At 37.5% G+C, this 21,553-nt stretch overlaps 4 protein-coding genes across 4 annotated transcripts; 3 read left to right on the top strand and 1 right to left on the bottom strand.

Annotated features, from left to right (window-relative positions):
* Nucleotides 1-836: 836 nt before the first annotated feature.
* Nucleotides 837-3,783, bottom strand: LOC126673962 (DUF21 domain-containing protein At5g52790-like). The gene is made up of 12 exons (XM_050368300.2): nt 3,588-3,783; nt 3,421-3,497; nt 3,251-3,334; nt 3,064-3,177; nt 2,864-2,950; nt 2,641-2,780; nt 2,469-2,556; nt 2,265-2,338; nt 1,915-2,090; nt 1,520-1,785; nt 1,402-1,448; nt 837-1,299 (listed from the first exon to the last, which is right to left on the bottom strand). The coding sequence occupies exons 1-12, from the start codon at nt 3,766-3,768 to the stop codon at nt 1,203-1,205; spliced, it is 1,431 nt and encodes a 476-aa protein (XP_050224257.1). The 5' UTR covers nt 3,769-3,783; the 3' UTR covers nt 837-1,202.
* Nucleotides 3,784-6,848: 3,065 nt separating this feature from the next.
* On the top strand, nt 6,849-12,086 carry LOC126674696 (uncharacterized). The gene is made up of 14 exons (XM_050369181.2): nt 6,849-6,972; nt 7,199-7,302; nt 7,589-7,734; nt 7,859-8,005; nt 8,118-8,169; nt 8,378-8,552; nt 8,898-8,980; nt 9,160-9,369; nt 9,636-9,752; nt 9,974-10,106; nt 10,516-10,623; nt 10,794-10,859; nt 10,940-11,199; nt 11,416-12,086. Exons 1-14 carry the CDS (start codon nt 6,909-6,911, stop codon nt 11,494-11,496), a joined length of 1,746 nt encoding a protein of 581 aa, XP_050225138.1. The 5' UTR covers nt 6,849-6,908; the 3' UTR covers nt 11,497-12,086.
* A 552-nt stretch (nt 12,087-12,638) lies between these two features.
* On the top strand, nt 12,639-15,167 carry LOC126674695 (G-type lectin S-receptor-like serine/threonine-protein kinase LECRK4). Its single transcript, XM_050369180.2, has one exon. The coding sequence runs from the start codon at nt 12,710-12,712 to the stop codon at nt 15,047-15,049; it is 2,340 nt and encodes a 779-aa protein (XP_050225137.2). The 5' UTR covers nt 12,639-12,709; the 3' UTR covers nt 15,050-15,167.
* A 997-nt stretch (nt 15,168-16,164) lies between these two features.
* On the top strand, nt 16,165-17,973 carry LOC126673011 (G-type lectin S-receptor-like serine/threonine-protein kinase LECRK2). Its single transcript, XM_050366963.1, has one exon. It carries the CDS (start codon nt 16,165-16,167, stop codon nt 17,971-17,973), a length of 1,809 nt encoding a protein of 602 aa, XP_050222920.1.
* The last annotated feature ends 3,580 nt before the right edge of the window (nt 17,974-21,553 follow it).

The following is a 21,553-nucleotide window of genomic DNA, read 5'->3' as shown; positions in this document are numbered from 1 at the left end:
TAAAAATTTGGCAAATCAAAAGTGACTTATTTAATTTGCTTCTTATGTGGAGAAGTTTCGGTAGAGGTCGCTATAAAGATCTTTGTTTCAACATTTGGTTATACTCATATTGGGAAATTTGGACGGCGCGAAATAGAAGAATTTTTAATCAAGAAAACACAGACATTTATTGGCTGGTTAACACAAGCATCTCGAAGACGGTTGGTTTTTACAAAAATTCTCATAGCCAGTTTCCTTAATCGGTTTTGGATGTTGTTAATAATCTTGATTTTCGGTTTTTCATCTAGTCTAGTTTTCGTGTTCTAGATTGTATCAGATTATTCATTTTGCCACTTTTTGTGACTTTTTATAAAAACTCTAATTCATAAAAAAAATGACTTATTTGACCAGCCTTCTTTTGACGTTAATGTCCTTCATATTTTACTTCATTTGAACAAAATGGCTACAATTGAAACATAAATTTGAAAATAGGTTAAAATTAACGATTTTGAAAGTTTGGTCATTAAAAAAAAAGATGAGGCATTTTTTTAATAAGCCTTAAAAAAATATTACTAGAACAAATGCATCCTTTCAGAATTCGAAGGGAAGAGTCATTTTCAAATAATAAAAAAAATGTAAGGTTTCAAATTTGAACAATATTTTAATTAAACTAATAATCACAGAAGCTGAAATAAAACTCAGAAAAAGGAAATCCTATCAAAATATGTCAAATTAAACGATCATAGCATAGGACTCTAATAGAGCCAAACTTAATTTGGTAATGTTTATCACCAAAGATAATAATGATAATAAAAAAAGCAATTGAACAAGGATAAACCAAGTAATGCAACAATCCATAAAACAAATTCGGTGATGGAACAAAACTCATCACTTTTAGTCTTTGATTCCGTCGCCGATGCAAGGGCAAATTAAGTGCAATATATGGCGTTGCCGCCAATGTGCCAAATGAATTACAGACAAACTTGATAGGAAATTAGTATCATACCATAAATTAATACATCAAAGAATATTTGGATTAAGTTATTTTGACCTGAGATGATCTTTTTTGCTAATATGAGCTTCAAGAATCACTAGCTAGAATGTCTTGGCTACATCCACAAACTCCAGCTAAAGAATTAATCTAATTTCAGAAATTCCTATAGAGTTGATATTTCAGGTGGTGGCTGAATGTATGTACGTATGCAACTATCAGAAGAGGGAGTCTATGGCTCCGGAATTATCCGATGAATATGATGAGAAAAGGAAGGTCTTCTGAAAGATCCTGATGACGTTCTTGAAATTGGCAGGTTGATTCTAATTCTGTAAAAACATAGATTCATACATATACCTCAATTTGAGCAGAAAATGATACGAGATAGAATGCATTAATACATGTATAGATTCAAAAACAGTACTACTTACTTGTTATGGACAGCAACATATTCATCAGTTTCATCCAAGATATCTCCCTTCAAAAAGTTCGTGCAAGATGAGAAACGTAGGAATAAGAAGAACAAACAAGACATGAACAAAGACTAACCTGTAACAGTTCCTCCATAACATCTTCCATTGTTATAATACCAATAACCTCTTCAATTTCATCCAAGTTGCTTGGAATAAATTCTAAATCTTCATGTACAATGTCTCCTGCCCCTTGCTCGGAGAGTTTCTCGTGCAAATGCAACTCTTTTTCCTCTTCAATTACAGTCTTAAGTGGTAGACTTTTGAATTCTCCGTCGCTCGAGCTCATAGATGTAGTATTTGTGATACCAATACTTGCATTCTGATCGTATATAGATCTGATTCCTGTTATATGTCAGCCCATAAGGTTAAAATCTGCTACAATTTGTTTGCTGGAAAACTCGACTTCCAGACCAAGAAATGGCAAACAAGAAAAGCTTATCAGAAAAAGGACCTGAATTTTTATAGGTTTACCTTTCTTCTGTTCTGAATTTGAGTTGATGTCAATATTCAAGATAGTAGACTTTCCTACTTCATCATCACTAACAGAAATCTTCATATCCGTCTTGCTCTTTACGACAATAGCCATATGGCTGTGACCACTCTGGAATTCACTCAGCATATTATATAGTGGCAAATCTTCAGGGACCCTGTTGCAAATGATGTACAGGGTAATATCATCTATTCAAAAGATCACAAACGCAGGCAAATAAAACAATGCATGCAAGCATAAAAGGTACCAGAATCCGCGACCAACTATTTTTTTAAAAAAATTGGTAGAATCTGAATCTGAGAGTTATTTGATTTAGTTAAGAAAATGATACCTAAGAATTCTCCTGATATTCATATGTTTGATAGGAGTTTCATCTTCAGGACGGCAAAAGATCAAATTTTTTGCCTGATTTAACATAAAGATGCAGTGAGATTAAATACAGAAGTTGGAATATCAAAATATTCAAAACAACCTACACTTATATCTTTATAAGAATTATAGTAAATGCATAACTGCAAATTCTGGGATTGCTCACCAGAATGATGCCAATAACATTATTTCGGCTTCCAGAGTAGATGGGTATACGACTGTGTCCTTTGCTCACTATTAGTCCCATTGTATACCTGAAGATAGAAGATGAAAAATAATTCCTATGGTAAGTAAAAGAAACTCCACAAGGAATGATGGACAGAGCAGAAGCTAAATACAGGTCAAGCTTGGAATTAATATCTAGACAAAAGGTTTCAGATATGGGCGTCATTGAATCTTTAGCAGTCTTCTGTGTCAAATCCAAAGCACCAGTTATAATAGCAGTCTCGTGATGTGACAAATCTCCGCCTTTCCCTGCCTAAAGAGTAAAGATTATTTTCATAACTATAGTCTATAAGACTAACACAGTACAATAGATAATGTTCAGTGAATGAAAGTTACATCATCGGCATGCAAATCTACTAATGTCTTCAGCTCTGCTCGTCTTAAGAGTACATAGTGCCCCTTCCCTAGCAGGCAATCTAGGAGCTAGCAGAATCAAAACAAAAGAGAAAAGCCATTTTTAGTAATTAAGAGGGTTAAATATTCATTGTAAATTACTGCAAAAAATTAGCTTGCTACAATAATGTCATTAGTACTACCTTGCTAATCGGGTATGCTATAGGATACAAGAACAGCAGAAGAAGGCGAACCAAGAGAGATAAATTAGCACCAAGAATTAGTCCATATCGAGCACACACAGCTTGAGGGATGATCTAACCAAAAAAAATGTTATCATCAAAATCTTAGCGACCTATTGAAACAAATACTTTAACGTATAACCTTTACCTCAGAAAATCCAAGAACAAGAATGACCGACACTAAAATGGCAGCCCAATCTGGGAGCATAGAGTCTAAGAAAATTGGCAGTGCCTTGCAGAACATAATTATCCACAGTAAGGTTAATAAAAAAACAAGAAATATAAACCATATAAAGTGACTTTTAAGAATGCACAAACCTCGATCGCTAATGTTTTGACTATCAGGAGTGTACACAGTAGTAAATGCGTATTCTTTACAATGGGCAGAATCTTTGCTGAAATTATTCAATAAACAAATATAGACTGAAAAATGAAAAACAAGAAGTATATATAAAGGAAAGACACTCTAAACAGAAACAACTAACCTGCATTTTTTTGGTCCCGGGGCTTACCAGCCTTGATAAGGACCTCGAGATCAACCTGGCTGAATGATAAGAGTCCTAAAGCAAGGCCTGACGTGATACCTGCAAGTAACACAATGCCGAGACATATAATTACATATACCCAAAATCCGAGCTCACAACATGGCACACTCTCAGCCCTCATTTTGCACCTTGAGGACTAACAATCAGAAGTTGAAATAAAGAAGTTGCTTTTATAGATTGTTAGTGAAAATGCAGTATTAAAAGACACTAGAAGAAACAACAATGCAAACGTTAATATAGACTACTCATTAGTATGAATTCCAATCTCAGCTGGAACAGAAAAGTTAAAGTGGAAAAGCTGTACACTTTTTTTTGGTGACTGAGGACTCACTCCCCTTGTGCCGAAGCCGAGGAGCCGAGGATCAAAGTCAAACCCCGGAATGTGGACAGCCTGCAAACCCACATACCTAATAATTCCCGACTATAATGGCAAGCAGGCAAGTCAGAGTCCCTTCATTTATTAGAAAGGGCGTAGTCAGGGTTTGAACCCGCGACCATTGCGCTCAGACGGCTGAGGATTTGACCACTAGCCCAAACCCCTGGGGGGTGGGGGGAGGCTGTATACTTGCTAAAGGTTAAAACATAAGTTCAAAAGCAGGGACGACCAAACAGACGCCGTCTTCACCACAACTTTCTCAAATTCTGATGGGAAAAACAACCTCATTTTGGTTCAACTTAAGGAAGAAATAGTATTTGTCATGAACCTAATTAACAATCAAATAAAAACAAATACTATCATTTACATTTAGCGATGGTAACAAGATGAATCTGTCATTTTAAATTTATGAAAATAACAGAAGATTCAATGATGCATGCGCATACCTTAATGAATCGAGTTTATAGCTCCATTGAGTAATAATCATTTCTAAGGTTGTAAGGCGAACTGAATTATAACTATTTTCAAGATTGTAATGTCTTTAGATTAACTTGAAATTTTGTTTGTAATCTATCAAAACGAATAATGATGATTCTTTGACTTGAAATTTTGTTGGAGGTAATTTACCAAAAAGCTTTCGCTGCATATCCATTTTGTAGGAACTACCACAAACAAATGTTCAGAGTAACCGTTCACGGGTATTAAACTTGAGAGTACTGAACTATGAAAAGTAGGGGTGAGCTCGGTTCGGTTCGGTTCGGTTCGGTTTAGAAAAATCCGAAACCAAACCAAACCACCTCTATAAAATGAAAACCAAATTTTAGCATTTCGGTGAGCGGTTATTTCGGTTCGGTTAACATCTTAATAAGAAAATATATACAATATAAACACAAAATTTTAATTACAATTCTTAATAAGAAAATATATACAATATAAACATAAATATCGTTTGATTACATTAACTACAATTTCATATATTTCTTTACATTTTATCCACTGTAAATAAAATTATCAAAAGAATAAAACTTGATAAGATAATGGCCATACCAAACAACCTCCTGCAGAAATCAAAAAAGATAAATTAATTATTTATTAAATAGAAAAGAACAAATAAACATAGAAAGTGAAGGCAGAAGAAAATTTCAGAAATTGTCTTAAATTAAAATGAAAAAAAAATTAACCAAAATTAACCCTAATATTCTGTATCTCCGCAAAATTTAAAGAAGGAAAGAAATTATAATCAGTTCTCAAAAATGGAAAATACAAATATATATAAGAAGACCAAGAAATTAACACAATTTGAGAGATTTACCTTAAAAGATTCCAAAAAATTAACAAAATTTACACTATAATCTTGTCTTTCTACTAGATCTGCAAAAATAAAACAAGAGCAAGTTAGATCTATGGAAAAAACTTTATATATAACACTAAATCGAATTTATTAATTTTAAATTTCGAAAAAGCAAAAGCAAAACGAAAAAAATTAGCATGCTCAACATGTGAAGTTGTTTTGATCGATAGAAAAATATCAAAAGTCTTGAAGATCCGGAGAATAGAAAGGAGAGAAATCAAAAGATAAGATTTTGTAAGTTATATTTAATGGATAGTTGAGAGAAGATGAGATGAAGGAGAGAAGTGAAAGCTTGTTTAAGAAATGAAAAGAGAGAAGCGGCAAAACAGTGAGGAAAATTAGGGTTTGTGGTTTTAAGGGGGATATTTATAGTATGTTAAAAATCTATTAAAACACAGCCGTTTTCACTACTTCGGTTTTCGGTTCGGTTCGGTTAACCGAGCCTCAAAACCAAACCAGAACCGAAAACCGTAAATTTTAATACTCTCAAACCAAACCACTCCATTTAGACCATATTAATCACTCCATAATCTATTTCGGTCTGGTTCGGTTCGGTTTCTCGGTCCGGTTCGGTTTTTGCTCACCCCTAATGAAAAGTTTGAAAATGGATGGTGAACATCTTTTTGTTACTAAATGGGTACTGAATTTATTTTTATTATAAAATGTATACTGAACTATGTAAAACGTTACAAAATGAGTATTCTTAGCCACTTTTTGTTGACGTGGCTTCTTTTTTCGTCAAATCAATGAAAAACACGTTGCTGAGAGTAGGTCTGTGCATTCGGTTAGTTCGGTCGGTTTGGTCACTGAACCGAACAAACCGAACACCGAATTTTGGTAAAAATTCCAAAGCGAACCGGACCGAATTTTAATTTTAGCTTACACCAAACGGAACCGAAAAGTTCGGTTTGGTTCGGTTCGGTGAAAAACTAAAATTTTTTACTTTCTCCATTTTTTAATTTTTTTATCATAAAATAAATTCTAAGATTAAATAATAAGTGTCTAATAAATATTTTTATATGTTTATTAGCATAATTATGTGTTGTATGAAATTTATTAACTTATATATCAATTATAATTAAAATATTAAGACCAAAAAATGTAAATTTACATATATTTATATATATTTTTTATTTTTTATTTAATTGTTCGGTTTTTTGATTTTTTCGGTTTTTAAAATGCTCAAACCGAACCGAAAATCGAACACCAAACTTTTACCTAATTACAAACCGAACCAAATCATAATCACCAAAAAAACCGAACCGTAATTGTAATTTTGGTTCGGTTCGGTGAAACGGTTCGGTCTGGTTGCCCTAGCTGAGAGTATCCATTTTTTATGGAAGTATTTATTTTTGTAATTTTTTCCGTTCTTTTTTGTAATTTTTCTGTAATTTTTCCAAAAAGTCCGTACAGAGCCCAAATGCTCAATTAGATAGGCCCACTATGATTACCCCCTTTACAATTTTCAAGTTCCCGCTTTGTCTGCCATTGCTGAAGAACAAAACACTACAATTTGGTGAGTAGAGTGAAAGAAATGACATCAATGGACGACGTTGATCGATTGTTTGAATGCTTCAAATGCGGCGTTTCTCCTCCACGTAAGTTCCTCAGTGCTCAATTTCTCACTCTACAAAAGAAACATGATGCAAATTTGATTTTTATGAAATTTCTGATGCCTAGGTTTTAATATCATGTTTTATTTATTAGTTTTAATTTTTTAAATGTTAATTGAAACTTGAATTTGCTCATTTTATTTTTTTTGATGTGGCGGATTCATTTTCTAATGCGACAATTTACGTCGGCGATTTTTGTTGGTGATGTTAGAATCTGCGGTGAGAGAAAGAAAAAGAAGCAAGAGCAAATTGAAGCAAGAAATTCCTGAAACTCCGTCGCCAGGGTCATCCATCCAACCGAAGAAAAAGAACAATGTAAGCGCTTCACATCTTATTATTTATATTCAATTCTTTTCAATATCCTATATAAATGTTGTGTTACATCTCATGAGAATTGTGTCAATTAATTTTTAATTGACTTTATTAAAGTAGTTTATTAAAGTCGTAAAATCGACATCGTTTCTAGGATTGTTTTAGCTGGACTCATTTGTGTGGTAAAGCATTTTGTGCTATAATCTTAGAGCTTTCTTATTATGAAATTTGGAAAAATAAAGACTGTGTTGCTTCAGAATCAGATATGTTTTGGATTCTTTTTGTCCAGGTTGGTTCAACAAGTGAGAAACGGATTTCTCCTGTTGTATTTTACGGATCTCCAAATGGAGTGCCGCCTAAAAGGCCAATTAGTTTGTTACGACTGCTTCGTGAAATACGTATTGATCTTGCACAACAACAAGAATCCAACTTGAGGTACTCATCATGCCCCTCTGTTTTGTTTTTTGGAAGCAGCCTTATGTTTTCTCTTATCCTTTCTTTTACGTCATTTTATGTTACATAATCTATAATTTCTGACTTCAGTTACTGGTTTTCTTAGGACGGAAGTATGGGCTACATTTCCAAGGCAAAATGAGGCATTGAACTTCGCAAAGGAGCATGTCAATGTGCATGTTTTCAGTTATCAGGATCACCATAACGGACAAAGAAGGTTTCTTGTTTCTTCATTCAAGGAGTTCTGGAGAAGGTATTCTTGTTTACATTTCTTTCAGTGATTATGAAATTGTGTGAAGTTTGACTTCGAACTATATTCTTGTTTGAATAATTTTCTCATAGCAATTTTTTTTTTGATTCTTTAGATACAAAATCATGGATCCCAAGTTTCGCCACCACTATGAAGTAATTCAAGAGGTGACCATCTTTATTTTTTGCTTTTATTAATTAAAAGTTTAAAACACTTTGATATGCATGTGCACACTCATGACTGTATAGTTGGTTTACTTAATATTGGGCATGGCTTTATTTTAATGCTTCATGCTTACCTTCAATGCCTCCTTTCTAGTTGCTGTATGAAACCGGTCTATTGGACTTATTTATGTACTGTTGTTTTTTCCCTCAGGGTTTTCCATGCCATCTCTATTTCGATTTGGAGTTTAATAGAAGAGAAAATGCCGGAAACAATGGAGATGAAATGGTTGATCTCTTGATATCTGTCGTTCTAGAAGCATTACTGGAAAAGTATCTTATTCAAGGAAACTGTGACTGGATAGTAGAGCTTGATTCCTCCACTGAAGGTATTCTGTTTTAGTATGAAAGAGTATCATCTGTGTGGTGTCATTTATTTCATGATATGTCACCATATACTTAGATAATGCAACTTCACATAGTTATGGAACTGGCTACACATAACTGAGTTTTAAATCACATTTTAAGTGCACGTGAAAACTCCGGTCCTTTTTTTCTTTTTTCCTGCCTTTTGTTGCTGTTCTTCAACGGCAGATTTACCTGGGAACTCTTCCTTCTATAAGTCTGTCTTAATGTTTTTGTTTTTGGATATTCATACTTCAGATATGCCATGCTATGCATTTCATTTTGCAATGCATTGGTTTCCAAACTCAATAATGCTCGTGCAAATGCAGAAAAGTTCTCACGCCATTTGATTTTCCGCATACCAAAGACTGCTTTTAAGGACAACTCACATGCAGGTGCATTTGTTTCAGAGGTATCGTTTGAGAATAATCATATTAACAATAGAGTGCAGATGGGGTGTGGAACATCATATCCCATGCATTATTTGCATTCTGATTCTTGTGAGGAATCTGCATTTGTCTCTGTATTTTTGTTTTTGTCCCCATTTCTTGTAAAGGTATCATTGTTTTCACTAGTAATGACATTTTACAGATATGCTCTCGGATCTTAAGTTTGAAGGAAAAAGATGGAAGATATGGCAAACTCTTCATAAGAAAAGATTCATCTTCTGAACTTGCTACCCAGTCTTTTATTGACACTGCTGTCTATTCTAGAAATCGGGTATTTCGTTTAGCTTTATCATCCAAGGCAGGGAAGAGTTCTGTCCTGCTACCCACTGGGCGCTTCAAATGTAAGGACATGGTATGCTACTTTCCTTACCTATGAATAACAACTAAAAGTTTAGTAATTGAAACTTCAATATGTTGTTATCAACGACCGCTTTTCAAGATATATAAAATGGGCTTAGCACTCCTTTTAGGTTTTCTTCATCTGGTACTGTTCTATATACCTGAGCAGTTTCTTAGAATGTAAATTAAATGAGACCAACAATAAGCCAATCTTGTTTTGCACAGAATTTAGTTATCTCTTCTAAACGTCAGTAATGTGCCTGTATTGGTGAATAACAGTGTGAAGAGGAGATGTTTATGGAATCATTAATCTGCAATATGGATGCCAATTGCAAGAAGCTTCTTGTCTGCAAAATGGACTTGGATTGTGTGAAGACCCTGCATTTTGATACAGAGGTAGTTCTTGGCTAGCATTAGTTGTTCCAATATAGAGTTGTCGTATAGACACTTCTATGACTTTTTCAGTTGTAACAGATTTTAACATCTTTATTTTGCATTAACTTGAGATCTTTAGAACCCGGTGTTAAGCTCAAGATCATCTAGTGTGCAAATGTCTTTAGAAGCACGCACATATTGTGTTACTGAATGGCTTACAATCTGAAATTCTTCTTATGCAGACAAACTATTCTAGTAGAACGTATGCTATCACTCAACTAAATGATGCTCCAGTGACATATAAATTGGGAAAGTCGCCATTTCCATATATGGACAATTTTGTAGAATCTATTGCCACAATTGGAAGTGTATCAGGTAATTCCACTTTCGCATGTCTATTAGGATGTCAAGTCTCTGGCACATGATTTTTAAAGAGTAAAGAGTGTACTTTATGAAAACAAAAACTTATAATACTCTACCTTGCACAAATTGACAGAGCTTGTTAAGCTATTTGGGCAAATTGTTTTGTTTTACTTCCGTTACGTTAAAGAGCATCACCCCTTTCTCCAGCTGAGTTTTCCTTTCTAGTTCTAATAATGCCACTTTAATCTACAAAGTTCATTGGAGGTCCTCACAACACACTAGTCTATCGAATTCCGTGTTTTAATATCTACTCTTTAGAAAAACAAAAGTTCTGCATGATCCTTATACGAAATAAGACATTTACTAATGCTATCCAAACTTTTACTTCTTTTTTCTTTCTTTCACCTTTCCCATCATTCAGGGAAAATTCGCAGCTGGTATTGGTTCTCTGAATTTGGATTGATGGTCTACAGCATGTCAAGAAATCGATATTGTGAACGAATTGGCAGAGAGCATAAAAGCAATCACGGTATTTGTTTGTTTGTTTTATCATTAAATATTTGAAGCTAATTCAATATATTGAAGATACTTAACTGGGATATTAATTGGACGATTACACAAATTTAGTTGCCAGTCTTTGTATTTCGGAAATTTTCATACAAATAAGCTCATGAGAAGTATTTTGTCTTTCTTGTTCAGTTATATATGTTGTTGACCTCAGAAGGGCAGTGTATTATCAGAAATGTCATGATCCAGATTGCCAAGGTGCTGGACGGTTTATTTTTGTGTGTTTCTGTAGATTTTACGACTCGATCATTTGATGTTAATTTTTTCTGCGTAACCAGGCTACCGATCTCCCTTGCGACCAGTTCCATTAAATTTGATCCCAGATCCTGAAATTCTCTGCGGTTCAAAGCAGGATTCAGATTATATAGGGTTAAAAACTGATAGCCTGGGCTGTCACTATATGGATGATCATGAAGGTATTCTGCTTTACAATGATGAAAATGATACGGACAGTGGTTTTAAAGATTCTTGGTGGCTTGAAGCTGTGAAAGTTGCTGATGGTATAGAAAATGAAAAGACATTGCAGCTTAGCATTGCGGTTAGTTACTCCTTAACTTCCTCACCGACAGCAGCTGTATCAGAACTTATTGCGGTTGTTCACTTTTTATTTGCTAGCCTCAGAGGATGGACAGCACAAAGTCCTACAGGCTCAAACCTGAATTTGTTACTTGTTAAAATTGAACAGATTCCTTGTTAATATAATCATTAATCCTATCTGTATATTTCCTGATTATTGCTGTATTTCCACTAACAGAACATTGACGAAGAAGATGACAACTGGTGGATGCTTGTGGAAAAGACTGCATCCCAAGCTGAGCTAACGCTCGCTGGTTAACATTTTACATCCGTTCCAGCAGGTTATATTAAATTCCAGCTTGTGTGCTGATAAGAAATGCTCGGTGAAGCCAACAAATGAGGGATTTGATCTGCAAGACCTAGCTCTGCAGAACTCTTCTCGTGAAGTAAGAAGTTCATCAAGTGACACATTGATGAATTCTCACAAGGTTCAAGCTGCCATTGTTGTTGGATTTAAAGAAATGTTGGTTCTTCATGTTTATGGAGACGACAGTATTCATTTCTTGCTTCAAATTCTTATGTAGTCGGAATCAGCTGCATGTACTACTTCAAATTCACTCGGAGGTTGCTGTAACTACAAATTAAGTTTGATCAAGTGAAGTGATCATCCTTCAGGAAGCAGACGTACTCCGGCCTTGTGCGCATGTTTTATCTGATTGCTATTTTTTGGTCCTCTTATACCGACTACAAAATTAGCTTAACTTCCCACTTTTGTACATTAGATTTTAATGATTGTGTTGTATCGAAGTCTTAGGAAAAATAAGAATTATATGTGTAATTATTTAATCAAACTGTTTATTAGGAGGAATTTGTCTGAATTCACAATAAACAACGGTTACATTACTAATATTTCATTACCTACTGATATTTTAAATTGCTAGCTGATATTACTGAAGCTCACAGAAACTAATTTATATTAATATTAAAAATGAGTCCCAAGTGTCTAGTTATGTTTTAATATTTCTTTTGTTTCTACGTGTAATTAAGTCTTGGCAGAAGTCTTGGGATGCAGCTTCCAGTGGTTTCTAGTTCTACTAGTAGTACCTGCGTTAAAGTCGCTGCAATTATACAGAACCAATGTAATTACAGGTATATCCTTTCTACTTTTATAACTGTGGATTTATTTAAGGATAATTATTATTTAATCATGTTGTTTTAATTATTAGGTGATCACGTGCAACCATACACAGGCTAGCTGTATAGGGCCGCTAATCCCCTCTCTATCTCTACAAGTTAGAATTTGGCAGTTGTGGTCAAATCGACTATCTTTGCGAAGACTTCCTTTTTTTTTATTGGTCTTTGTCCCATTAGTAGAAGCTGAATTGGTCAAGTTTGATTTGATTGCAAGTCCAATCCAACTTAGCATGTTATTGCTTTATTTTAATTCTTTATTTTAATTCTTACTAACAACTTTTTGATGAACTCTTTCTTTGCTTAATTCCTCACTGTTTCTTTTTTTCTTCCTTAGGAAAATGGTTTCCTTAACAGTCTTTCTTGATTATCTTATGATTGCTTCTTCCTTATTACTACTTGCCTCTTCTGCCCAAATTACTGCAGAAACAATCCCCATGGGTTCCAGAATGACAGCTGGGAGTAATTCTTCATGGAAATCACTTTCTGGTGATTTTGCTTTCGGGTTTTATCCCCTTCTTGATGGTTTATTTCTAGCTGGTATTTGGTTTGATAAAATCCCAGAGAAAACATTAGCTTGGTCAGCTAACCGCGATGATCCTGCTGAGATTGGATCAACCATTAACCTGAAAGTCAACGGTCAATTTGTGCTCATACATGCAAATGGAACAGAGTACTTGATATACAATGGCACATCCACTACTTCAGCTCTTTTGCAAGACAATGGCAATCTTGTATTGCTAAACTCTTCCTCAGAAATTATCTGGCAAAGCTTTGCTTTTCCCACGGACACTATGTTATTAGGCCAAGTCCTGGTAATGGGACAGAAATTGTATTCTAACGCTAATGGAACCGTGGATTACTCGACAGGACGATACATGTTGGAGGTTCAGCCTTTTGATGGAAATATTGTTATGTCTGCATACCAGTTTGCGGATCCTGGTTATTGGTTTACTTTAACTGCTGGAAACCTAAGCGCGAGCTTAGTTTTCAATCAGAGTAGCGCTTTCTTGTATGCAGCGAATGGCTCTTCAGTTATATACTCAATGACTAGAAAAGTTCCTACTCCAATTGAAGATTATTATCATCGAGTGACAATCAATGACAATGGAAATCTGCAGCAACTTGTTTACAGAAAAGAAAAGGGCACGTGGATAGTTGTATGGGAGCCAGATTTCATTGCTGCAGAGCCTTGCACAGTGTTTAATGTTTGTGGGGTTTATGAGTTCTGCACTTCACCTGATAATACAACTGTTAAATGTGAGTGCTTGCCTGGGTACTCTCCGTGGGATCCCGACATTCCTTCAAAAGGATGCTACCCAAATGTCGTGATGGATTTTTGTGCTCCGAATTCTTCCACTTCAGATTTCACTATCCAAGTGATTGATAATGCTGATTTTCCAAATGGGCCTTTTACAGATATGGCAAGAAGCTCGCCAGCTGAATTGGATGAATGCAAGACGGAACTCGCAAATGACTGTTTTGCAATGGCAGCTGTCTTGGTTGAATCTGTGTGTTACAAGAAGAGAATGCCTTTATTGAATGCTAGAAGAAGCTCTCCTTCAACAAACAATGTAGTGGCATTTCTTAAAGTACCAAATGATAACAGCACGCTCAGAATTCATGATAAAGACAGACATGAATCTCTGCTGATTGGACTTGTGCTGTGTTCAATCATGGCTTTGCTCTTTGCAGCCATTACCATTTACCATCACCCTCTAGCTCGTAAGCAGGTTGCGAGTCAAAAGCCGTTGGAGATAAATATGAGAGGGTTTTCATTCCAGGAGCTGCTTGAAGCTACAAATGGGTTCAAGAGTAAACTCGGAAAAGGAGCATTTGGTACTGTTTATAGTGGAGTTTTGATCTTAGAGGGTAAACAAGTTGAGGTTGCTGTTAAGAAGCTAGAGAAAATTGTGGAACAAGGGGAAAAAGAATTCCTGACTGAAGTGCAAGTAATTGGTCTAACTCATCATAAGAATCTTGTCAGGCTGTTGGGTTTCTGTAATGATCGAAATCATCGACTTCTAGTTTATGAGCTGATGGAAAATGGAACCTTATCTAAATTTTTGTTTGATCAAGAGATTAAACCCAGTTGGGATAAAAGAGCAGAAATTGCACTTGAAATTGCTGGAGGGCTGTTGTACTTGCATGAAGAGTGTGAGACCCAAATTATCCATTGTGACATAAAGCCACAAAATGTTCTTCTTGACAAAAATTACAGAGCCAAAATATCAGATTTCGGTCTGGCAAAACTCTTGATGAAAGACCAGACTCGAACGAGCACCAAAATTAGAGGTACCATGGGATACATGGCTCCAGAGTGGCTCAAGAATGCTCCTGTGACGACCAAAATCGACGTCTACAGCTTTGGTGTGATGCTATTAGAGATTATTTTCTGCAAAAGGCACTTAGAGTTGCACCAAGTTGACGAAGAAGGCGATGAAATGGTTCTAGTCGATTGGGTTGTATGTTGTATCAGAGCTGATAAGTTAGCAGCCATTGTGAGCCATGATCATGAACTCTTAGAGGATTTTACGAGGTTTGAGAGAATGGTGATGGTGGGACTGTGGTGCGTGTGTCCTAATCCGACTCTTCGCCCATCGATGAACAACGTTATACTCATGTTAGAAGGAACAACCCAAGCTGGAATTCCTCCTATAATCAATGCACAATATTTTTAAAGTTCATGCTTTTAATTAGTCCATAGCATACTTGAAATCATAAGAATTTTAAAGCTTTTGTATAACAATCAAGTGTAATTTTGTAATCTCAATAAAGTGAAGTTGATTGATTTAGTTACGGAACTTTCTTGCTAAATCATTATTGGAATTTCAAATACTGATCCTAAACTAATGAATTATAACTCAAATTGTATAAACGCTAACATTCTACCAAAATAAAAAAAAAATGATTCCTCTCGGTTTTATCTAAATTATTGCATTGACCAGGCATTCATCCAGTTTTTTTTTTTTAGATAGTACATAGTTGGAATTTGATTAATAGCATTATTGCGTGAAGACATAAGCTAGTCCGGAATTCCATTTTACGTGGTGGAATTTTAATTTCTGCGTGATACTTGGGTTTGACAAATTCTAGATGTTTCTAAAAATAATTGCACGAGTAACCCATTCAATAAGCTACATAGATACATGCACTTGGAAATATATTAGTTTAGTCATAGATCCAGTCATTAAATTAATGATAATTATGAAGAGGTATTAAATTAATAAAAAAATATGAGAACGTTAAGAATATTGGATATTTACTCCCTGGAGAAATGCCTAACCGTCTCCCTCTTGTTCTCTCTCTCTTCAAATTTTTTATTTTAGCCATCGCCAATTATTTTATTGGTGAGCGGCGGTTCATTTCTTTTGTTATTTTAATATTTAAGTTATTTTTATACAGTAGACACAAATTTTAAATTTATTAGTTTCTTTTTGTAGATTTTTATTTTATTTTTTTGGTAGATATTACGTCTTTCTTGTACTATAATCTTTCATGAATTTACTATTTTCTTCGTGAACACATTAGTAAAACACTAAAAACTTACTTGTCTCAAATACTATAAGAGATGAACATAAAACACCTGGTATAACCTATAAGTAAGAATTTAGCACAAAAATTACTATACTTTTATCCAAAATCCACTTACAAGTTAGAAGTCATAACCAATAAATTCCACAAGTCAACGACCTTTACCTGTAAAATTTATTGCGTTGACTTGACTGTCTGATAATGGCTTCAACCATCGTCGGTAGTTTTTATCTGTAAAACTTTATTTCCCTTTCAGTTGGCAATGGCTACCACCAAATTTCTTTCATTTCTTGTCATACTAACAAATTTGTATAGCTTATTGCATGCCCAGATTCCACAAAATATTAGCTTAGGATCCGGTATTACCGCCGGCACCAATGTTACTTGGCGGTCAATCTCCGGCGAATTTGCATTCGGTTTCTACCCTCTCCATAATAATCTATACCTCATGGGAATTTGGTTCGACAAAATCCCGGAAAAAACACTAATCTGGTCAGCCAACCGAAACTCTCCTGCAGAACCTGGATCCACCATCCGACTAACTTTTGCCGGTCAGCTTTTCTTGACATACTCCAACGGTACTGTTCGTCCTGTATACAACGGTGCAGCTGCAGGTTTAGGCTTCATGCAAAATGATGGCAATTTTGTGTTGAGAGATGACAGTTCAAGAATTGTCTGGCAGAGCTTTGATTCTCCGACGGATTCGCTCGTGCCAGGTCAGGTTCTGAGGAATGGCCAGAAGATTTATTCTAACGTGAAAGGGAGTTCCGATTACTCGGTCGGGAACTTCATGTTGGAAATGCAATATGATGGGAATTTGGTGCTGTCTGCTTATAAATTTTCTGATCCTGGTTATTGGTATACAGGAACTCTAGTTGGCAATGTGAGTCTAGTGTTTAATCCTGACGCTAGTCTGTACCTTGTGAATAGTACTAATGATGAAATTTACTCGTTGAGAACGAATTTCTCGGCTCCTGTCGGGGAGTTTTATTATCGTGCAACGATTGATGATCGCGGGAATTTCCGACATTTTGTTTATCGTAAATCTAACGGAACTAGATGGGCGAGTGTGTGGCAAGCTGTGGATGAACCTTGCTTTGTGAATTCTGTGTGTGGTGTCAATGGCTTTTGTACTTCTCCTGATAATAAAACAGTGAATTGTGGTTGTATACCGGGTTATGTTCCGTTGGATCGTGATGATGTTTCGAAAGGGTGTCGTCCGGAAACTGTAGTGAACTATTGTGCAGATGCTTCGGTGAGGAACTTCGAAGTACAAGTGATTGATGATGCGGATTTTCCTTTTGAGGGTTTCGCGGATTTGAGTCGAGTATTGAATGTTGACGAGGAGGGATGTAAAGAAGCTCTTATGAACGACTGCTATAGTTTGGCGGCTTCTTTGATCGATTCTAGATGCAACAAGAAAAGAGCGCCCCTGCTAAATGCTAGAAAGAGCGCGTCTACTAAAGGAAGAAAGGCGTTCGTCAAGGTACCAATGAAGATTAGCAATCCTGAAATTCCGAAAGATAGCAAGGAAAATGATTTTAATGTTGGAGCGTTTCTCAAGATTAGTCTAATTGTTAGTGTTGTATTTGCTTCTGTGTTCGGAGCCACTGCCTTCTATTACCATCCCACTTCCCGGAGACTTTTTATCCGGGGGGGCTACTCTTCTAATACGAATACCATCGGAATTAACTTTCGAGAATTCAACTACTCAGAATTGCATGAAGCAACCAACGGGTTTAGCAGGACATTAGGCAGAGGATCCTCTGCTAAAGTTTACGGAGGAACTCTACGCTTCAAGGACGTACAGATTGATATTGCAGTGAAGAAGCTAGTGAAAGATATTGAAAAAAGCGATGAGGAGTTCAGGGCGGAGCTGAAGATAATAGGCCGTACACACCACAAGAACTTAGTAAGATTATTGGGATTCTGTGCTGAAAACAATCAGAGGCTTCTAGTTTTCGAGTTGATGGCCAATGGGTCGCTATCTAATCTTCTATTTGGGGAGGGAGTAAAAGCAAGGTGGAACCTGAGGGCAGAATTGGTGCTCGGAATTGCGAGAGGATTGTGATACCGACCTAATAATATTCGAACTCCAGGCATCGCCTAACAAATGCTATGCTCGCCCAACGGGTCTCCAAATCTCCCATCGCCCATGTCTGTCTCGGGCGGACTCCTCCAGGTCTGCCATCCAGGCGACCTCATCCACTCTGTTTCCTGACACCCACTACCCGGGATAATCGGGAACGTGCCTTCACCATTATCAATAATCGTGGGACAAACCCACGATTTACCAGATAACCACCGCCTTAAAATCATTATAAAAGGAAGCCACTGAATGCCGAGAAGGGTAAGCAGAAATCAGACTTAAATACTCTTACATTCATTTACCTACCAAAAAACCCTCTCTGACTTAAGCATCGGAGTGGCTTTCAGGCTGAGCAAGCCTGAGGTCCTTTGAGCTTATATTTGTTACTTGTGCAGGAAAAACAGTACAGGCGACCCCTTAAAGATCGACCTGTATCATTTGGTGCGGTGAGCGTGGAACTTATTAGTTTCGTCGTTCCTTTTAGATACTTTTCAGAATTTGCTTTTTCAAGAATGGATCCCCCACAAGATAATACTCCACCAGCTACCAACCGAGAAGACAGGGAAACAGAACCACCGGCCCTAAATCTGTTTCCCCCGACCAGCGAAGAAGGAGAAACCAGCGACCCCCTGGCGATAAGACAGACGATGCCTCCGATAGCCATAGCACCTGATGAAGGGCCAATCAACAACCAAGCAATGTTCAAGGCTTTCCTAGAAATCACCAGTCTACTCAAAGATATCAAACAGAGTATCTCGTTAAAATCGCCAGAACAGGGATCAGCGAAATCACCAGTACAGAAGTCAACATCAACCATGGACAAGGGAAAGGAACCAATGCGAGAGGAAGATGCCCCTGGAAATTCCGCAAGGAAACAAAATGCCCCCATCGTAATTCCAGACGAAGAACGTTGGATGGATGAACAACACACCCTCAAAGGCGGAGAAGAGCATCTGGAGGAAAAAGTCCGCCAAGTCATGAGCAGGCTTGGAATAAGATGTGAAGACGTGGACATCTCTCTTCGAAGTGACTCACCACTCGCAGATTTCATCATCTCTCACGAGTTCCCTACAAAGTTCAGATACCCCCCAAATTTGGAGTCGTACGATGGAACAGGCTGTCCCAAGAGCCATATTCACAAATTCCAAGCGGTGATCAATGTTCAGACAAACTTGGATCACGTGCTATGCAAACTTTTTCCTACTACCTTAAAAGGTCTGGCGCAGGAATGGTACCAGAGTTTAAAGCCAGGATCAGTGCTGACGTTCAAACAATTCTCAGGACTTTTCCAGGCTAGATTCGTAGCGTGCATCCCTCAAAAGAAGCTATCCACAGATCTGCTGGCCATCATGCAATGGGAAGGAGAGACACTCAGGAAGTACGTAGAAAGATTCAATAAGGAGGCGATGCAGATAGAAGACCTGAGCCAGGAGATCGCCTACACAGCATTACTCAATGGAACTACCAACTCCGACCTACGAAAGGAATTATTGGCTAAATCACCAAAATCATTTACCACACTGATGACCATCGCACATACACAGATCAGGGTGGATGATGGCCAGAGAGAAATAGAGAATCGCCTCGGACGGGTAGAAGAACGAACGTTTGCAGAAAGAAGAAATGGGGAAAGATCGCCCATAGGAAAGAGGTTCGGAGAAAAAGGCAATGACCATTTCAGAAACAAAAGGAAAAAAGACGAAGATAGGCGATATACGCCCCTGAACACAACCAGAACCAACGTACTGTTTTGGGTAAAAGACAGCCGAGAGAAGGTCAGATGGCCAAGGAAGATGAACGTTGCATCAGCCAGCAAAAGAGACAATAGCAAATACTGTGAATTTCACAGAGACAACGGCCACACCACAGATGAATGCTGGCACCTGAAGGAGGAGATAGAGAAATTGATAGAAAGGGGATCCCTTTCCCAGTTCGTAAAAAGGGACACCGAAGCCAGAGAGACGGAACCAGAGAGAAAGAAAGAGCGGAAAGAAGAAATCGCCAGAAGACCCAGACCAGAGCCAGCAGGCGTGGTTAATGTAATAATGGGCGGATCGACCGGAGGAGACAGCAATACTACAAGGAAGAAAGCTGCAAGAACAGTCTACTCGGTTAGCCCAGGTGCACCGAATGCTAAGAAATTCAGAAGCGTATCTTTTTCGGAGGTCGATAGTCATGGCTTATCAGTCCCTCATGAGGACGCCCTAGTTGTCAAGGGGCGACTCAACAATTTCGAGGTATCTCGGATGCTCGTAGACACGGGAAGTTCGGTAAACATGATCACGATGGAGGTGTTCGGCAGAATTGGACTCAAGAAAGAAAATTTGACACATGTCACTACTCCACTAGTGGGACTAGGAGGCAAATCTGTACAGGTGGAAGGATCACTGGAGATAAACATCCAACTGGGGGATGGAGAGATCTACAAAGAGATCCGAGCAGAATTCATGGTGGTCAATATGGATTTCGCATACAATGCAATTCTCGGAAGGCCACTCTTGCACGATACATGCGCATCCATTTGCATGAGGTACCTACTAATGAAAATCCCAACCAGAGAAGGCGATGCCGAAGTCAGAGGATGCCAAAAGTCAGCCAGAGAAGCATACTTTACAGCTCTCAGGAAAGTACATATAACCTTGCCAGTACTAACAATGGAACCTCCAGAGAAGAAGGAAAGGGCGGAGCATTATGGGCGAACTGAGAAAATCGAATTATCCCCAGGAAAGGAGATAGAAGTGGGAGATGAGCTAGAAGAAGAAATCAGACGATCTCTGACCGAAAACCTCAGATCGCTTGGAGACTCCTTTGCCTGGACAACAGACGAATTGATCGGAGTAGACCCGGACGTCATATGTCATCGGTTAAACATAGCGACCGACGCGAAGGCAGTAATACAAAAAAAGAGAAGGCACTCGCCCGAAAAACAACTCGCCATCGCAGAAGAGATCGCCCGGTTAAAAGCAGCAAACGTGATCAAAGACGCCTATTACCCCAAGTGGGTAGCAAATGTGGTGATGGTAAAAAAGTCCAATGGCACTTACCGAATGTGCGTGGACTTCACAGATCTGAATAAAGCATGTCCCAAAGATAGTTTCCCACTTCCACACATTGATCAGTTAGTAGACTCCACAGCAGGTCACGCCCTCTATACATTCCTAGATGCCAAGGCGGGATATCACCAGATACCCATGGCACCTGAAGATCAGGAGAAGACGGCCTTCATAACAGACCAGGGATTATTTTGTTACAAGATGATGCCCTTCGGTCTGAAGAACGCAGGAGCCACATATCAGCGGCTGGTGAACTCAATATTCAGAGATCAGATAGGAAAGCACATGGAAGTTTATGTGGATGACATGATTATCAAGAGCATCCGAGCTGAAGACCACCCAACAGATGTGAAGATAGTCCTGGAGACGCTAAAGAGATACCAGCTAAAACTCAATCCGGAAAAGTGCGTATTCGGAGTACCGGCAGGCAAGTTCTTGGGGTACATGGTCTCTCAGAGGGGTATCGAGGCTAACCCAGATAAAATCGAAGCGGTCTTAAAGATGACACC

Source organism: Mercurialis annua, linkage group LG3 (assembly GCF_937616625.2).
Source record: "Mercurialis annua linkage group LG3, ddMerAnnu1.2, whole genome shotgun sequence".
NCBI lineage: Eukaryota > Viridiplantae > Streptophyta > Magnoliopsida > Malpighiales > Euphorbiaceae > Mercurialis > Mercurialis annua.
The sequence above is the reverse complement of the archived record's forward strand: the minus strand, read 5'-3'. Positions and strand labels throughout refer to the sequence as shown.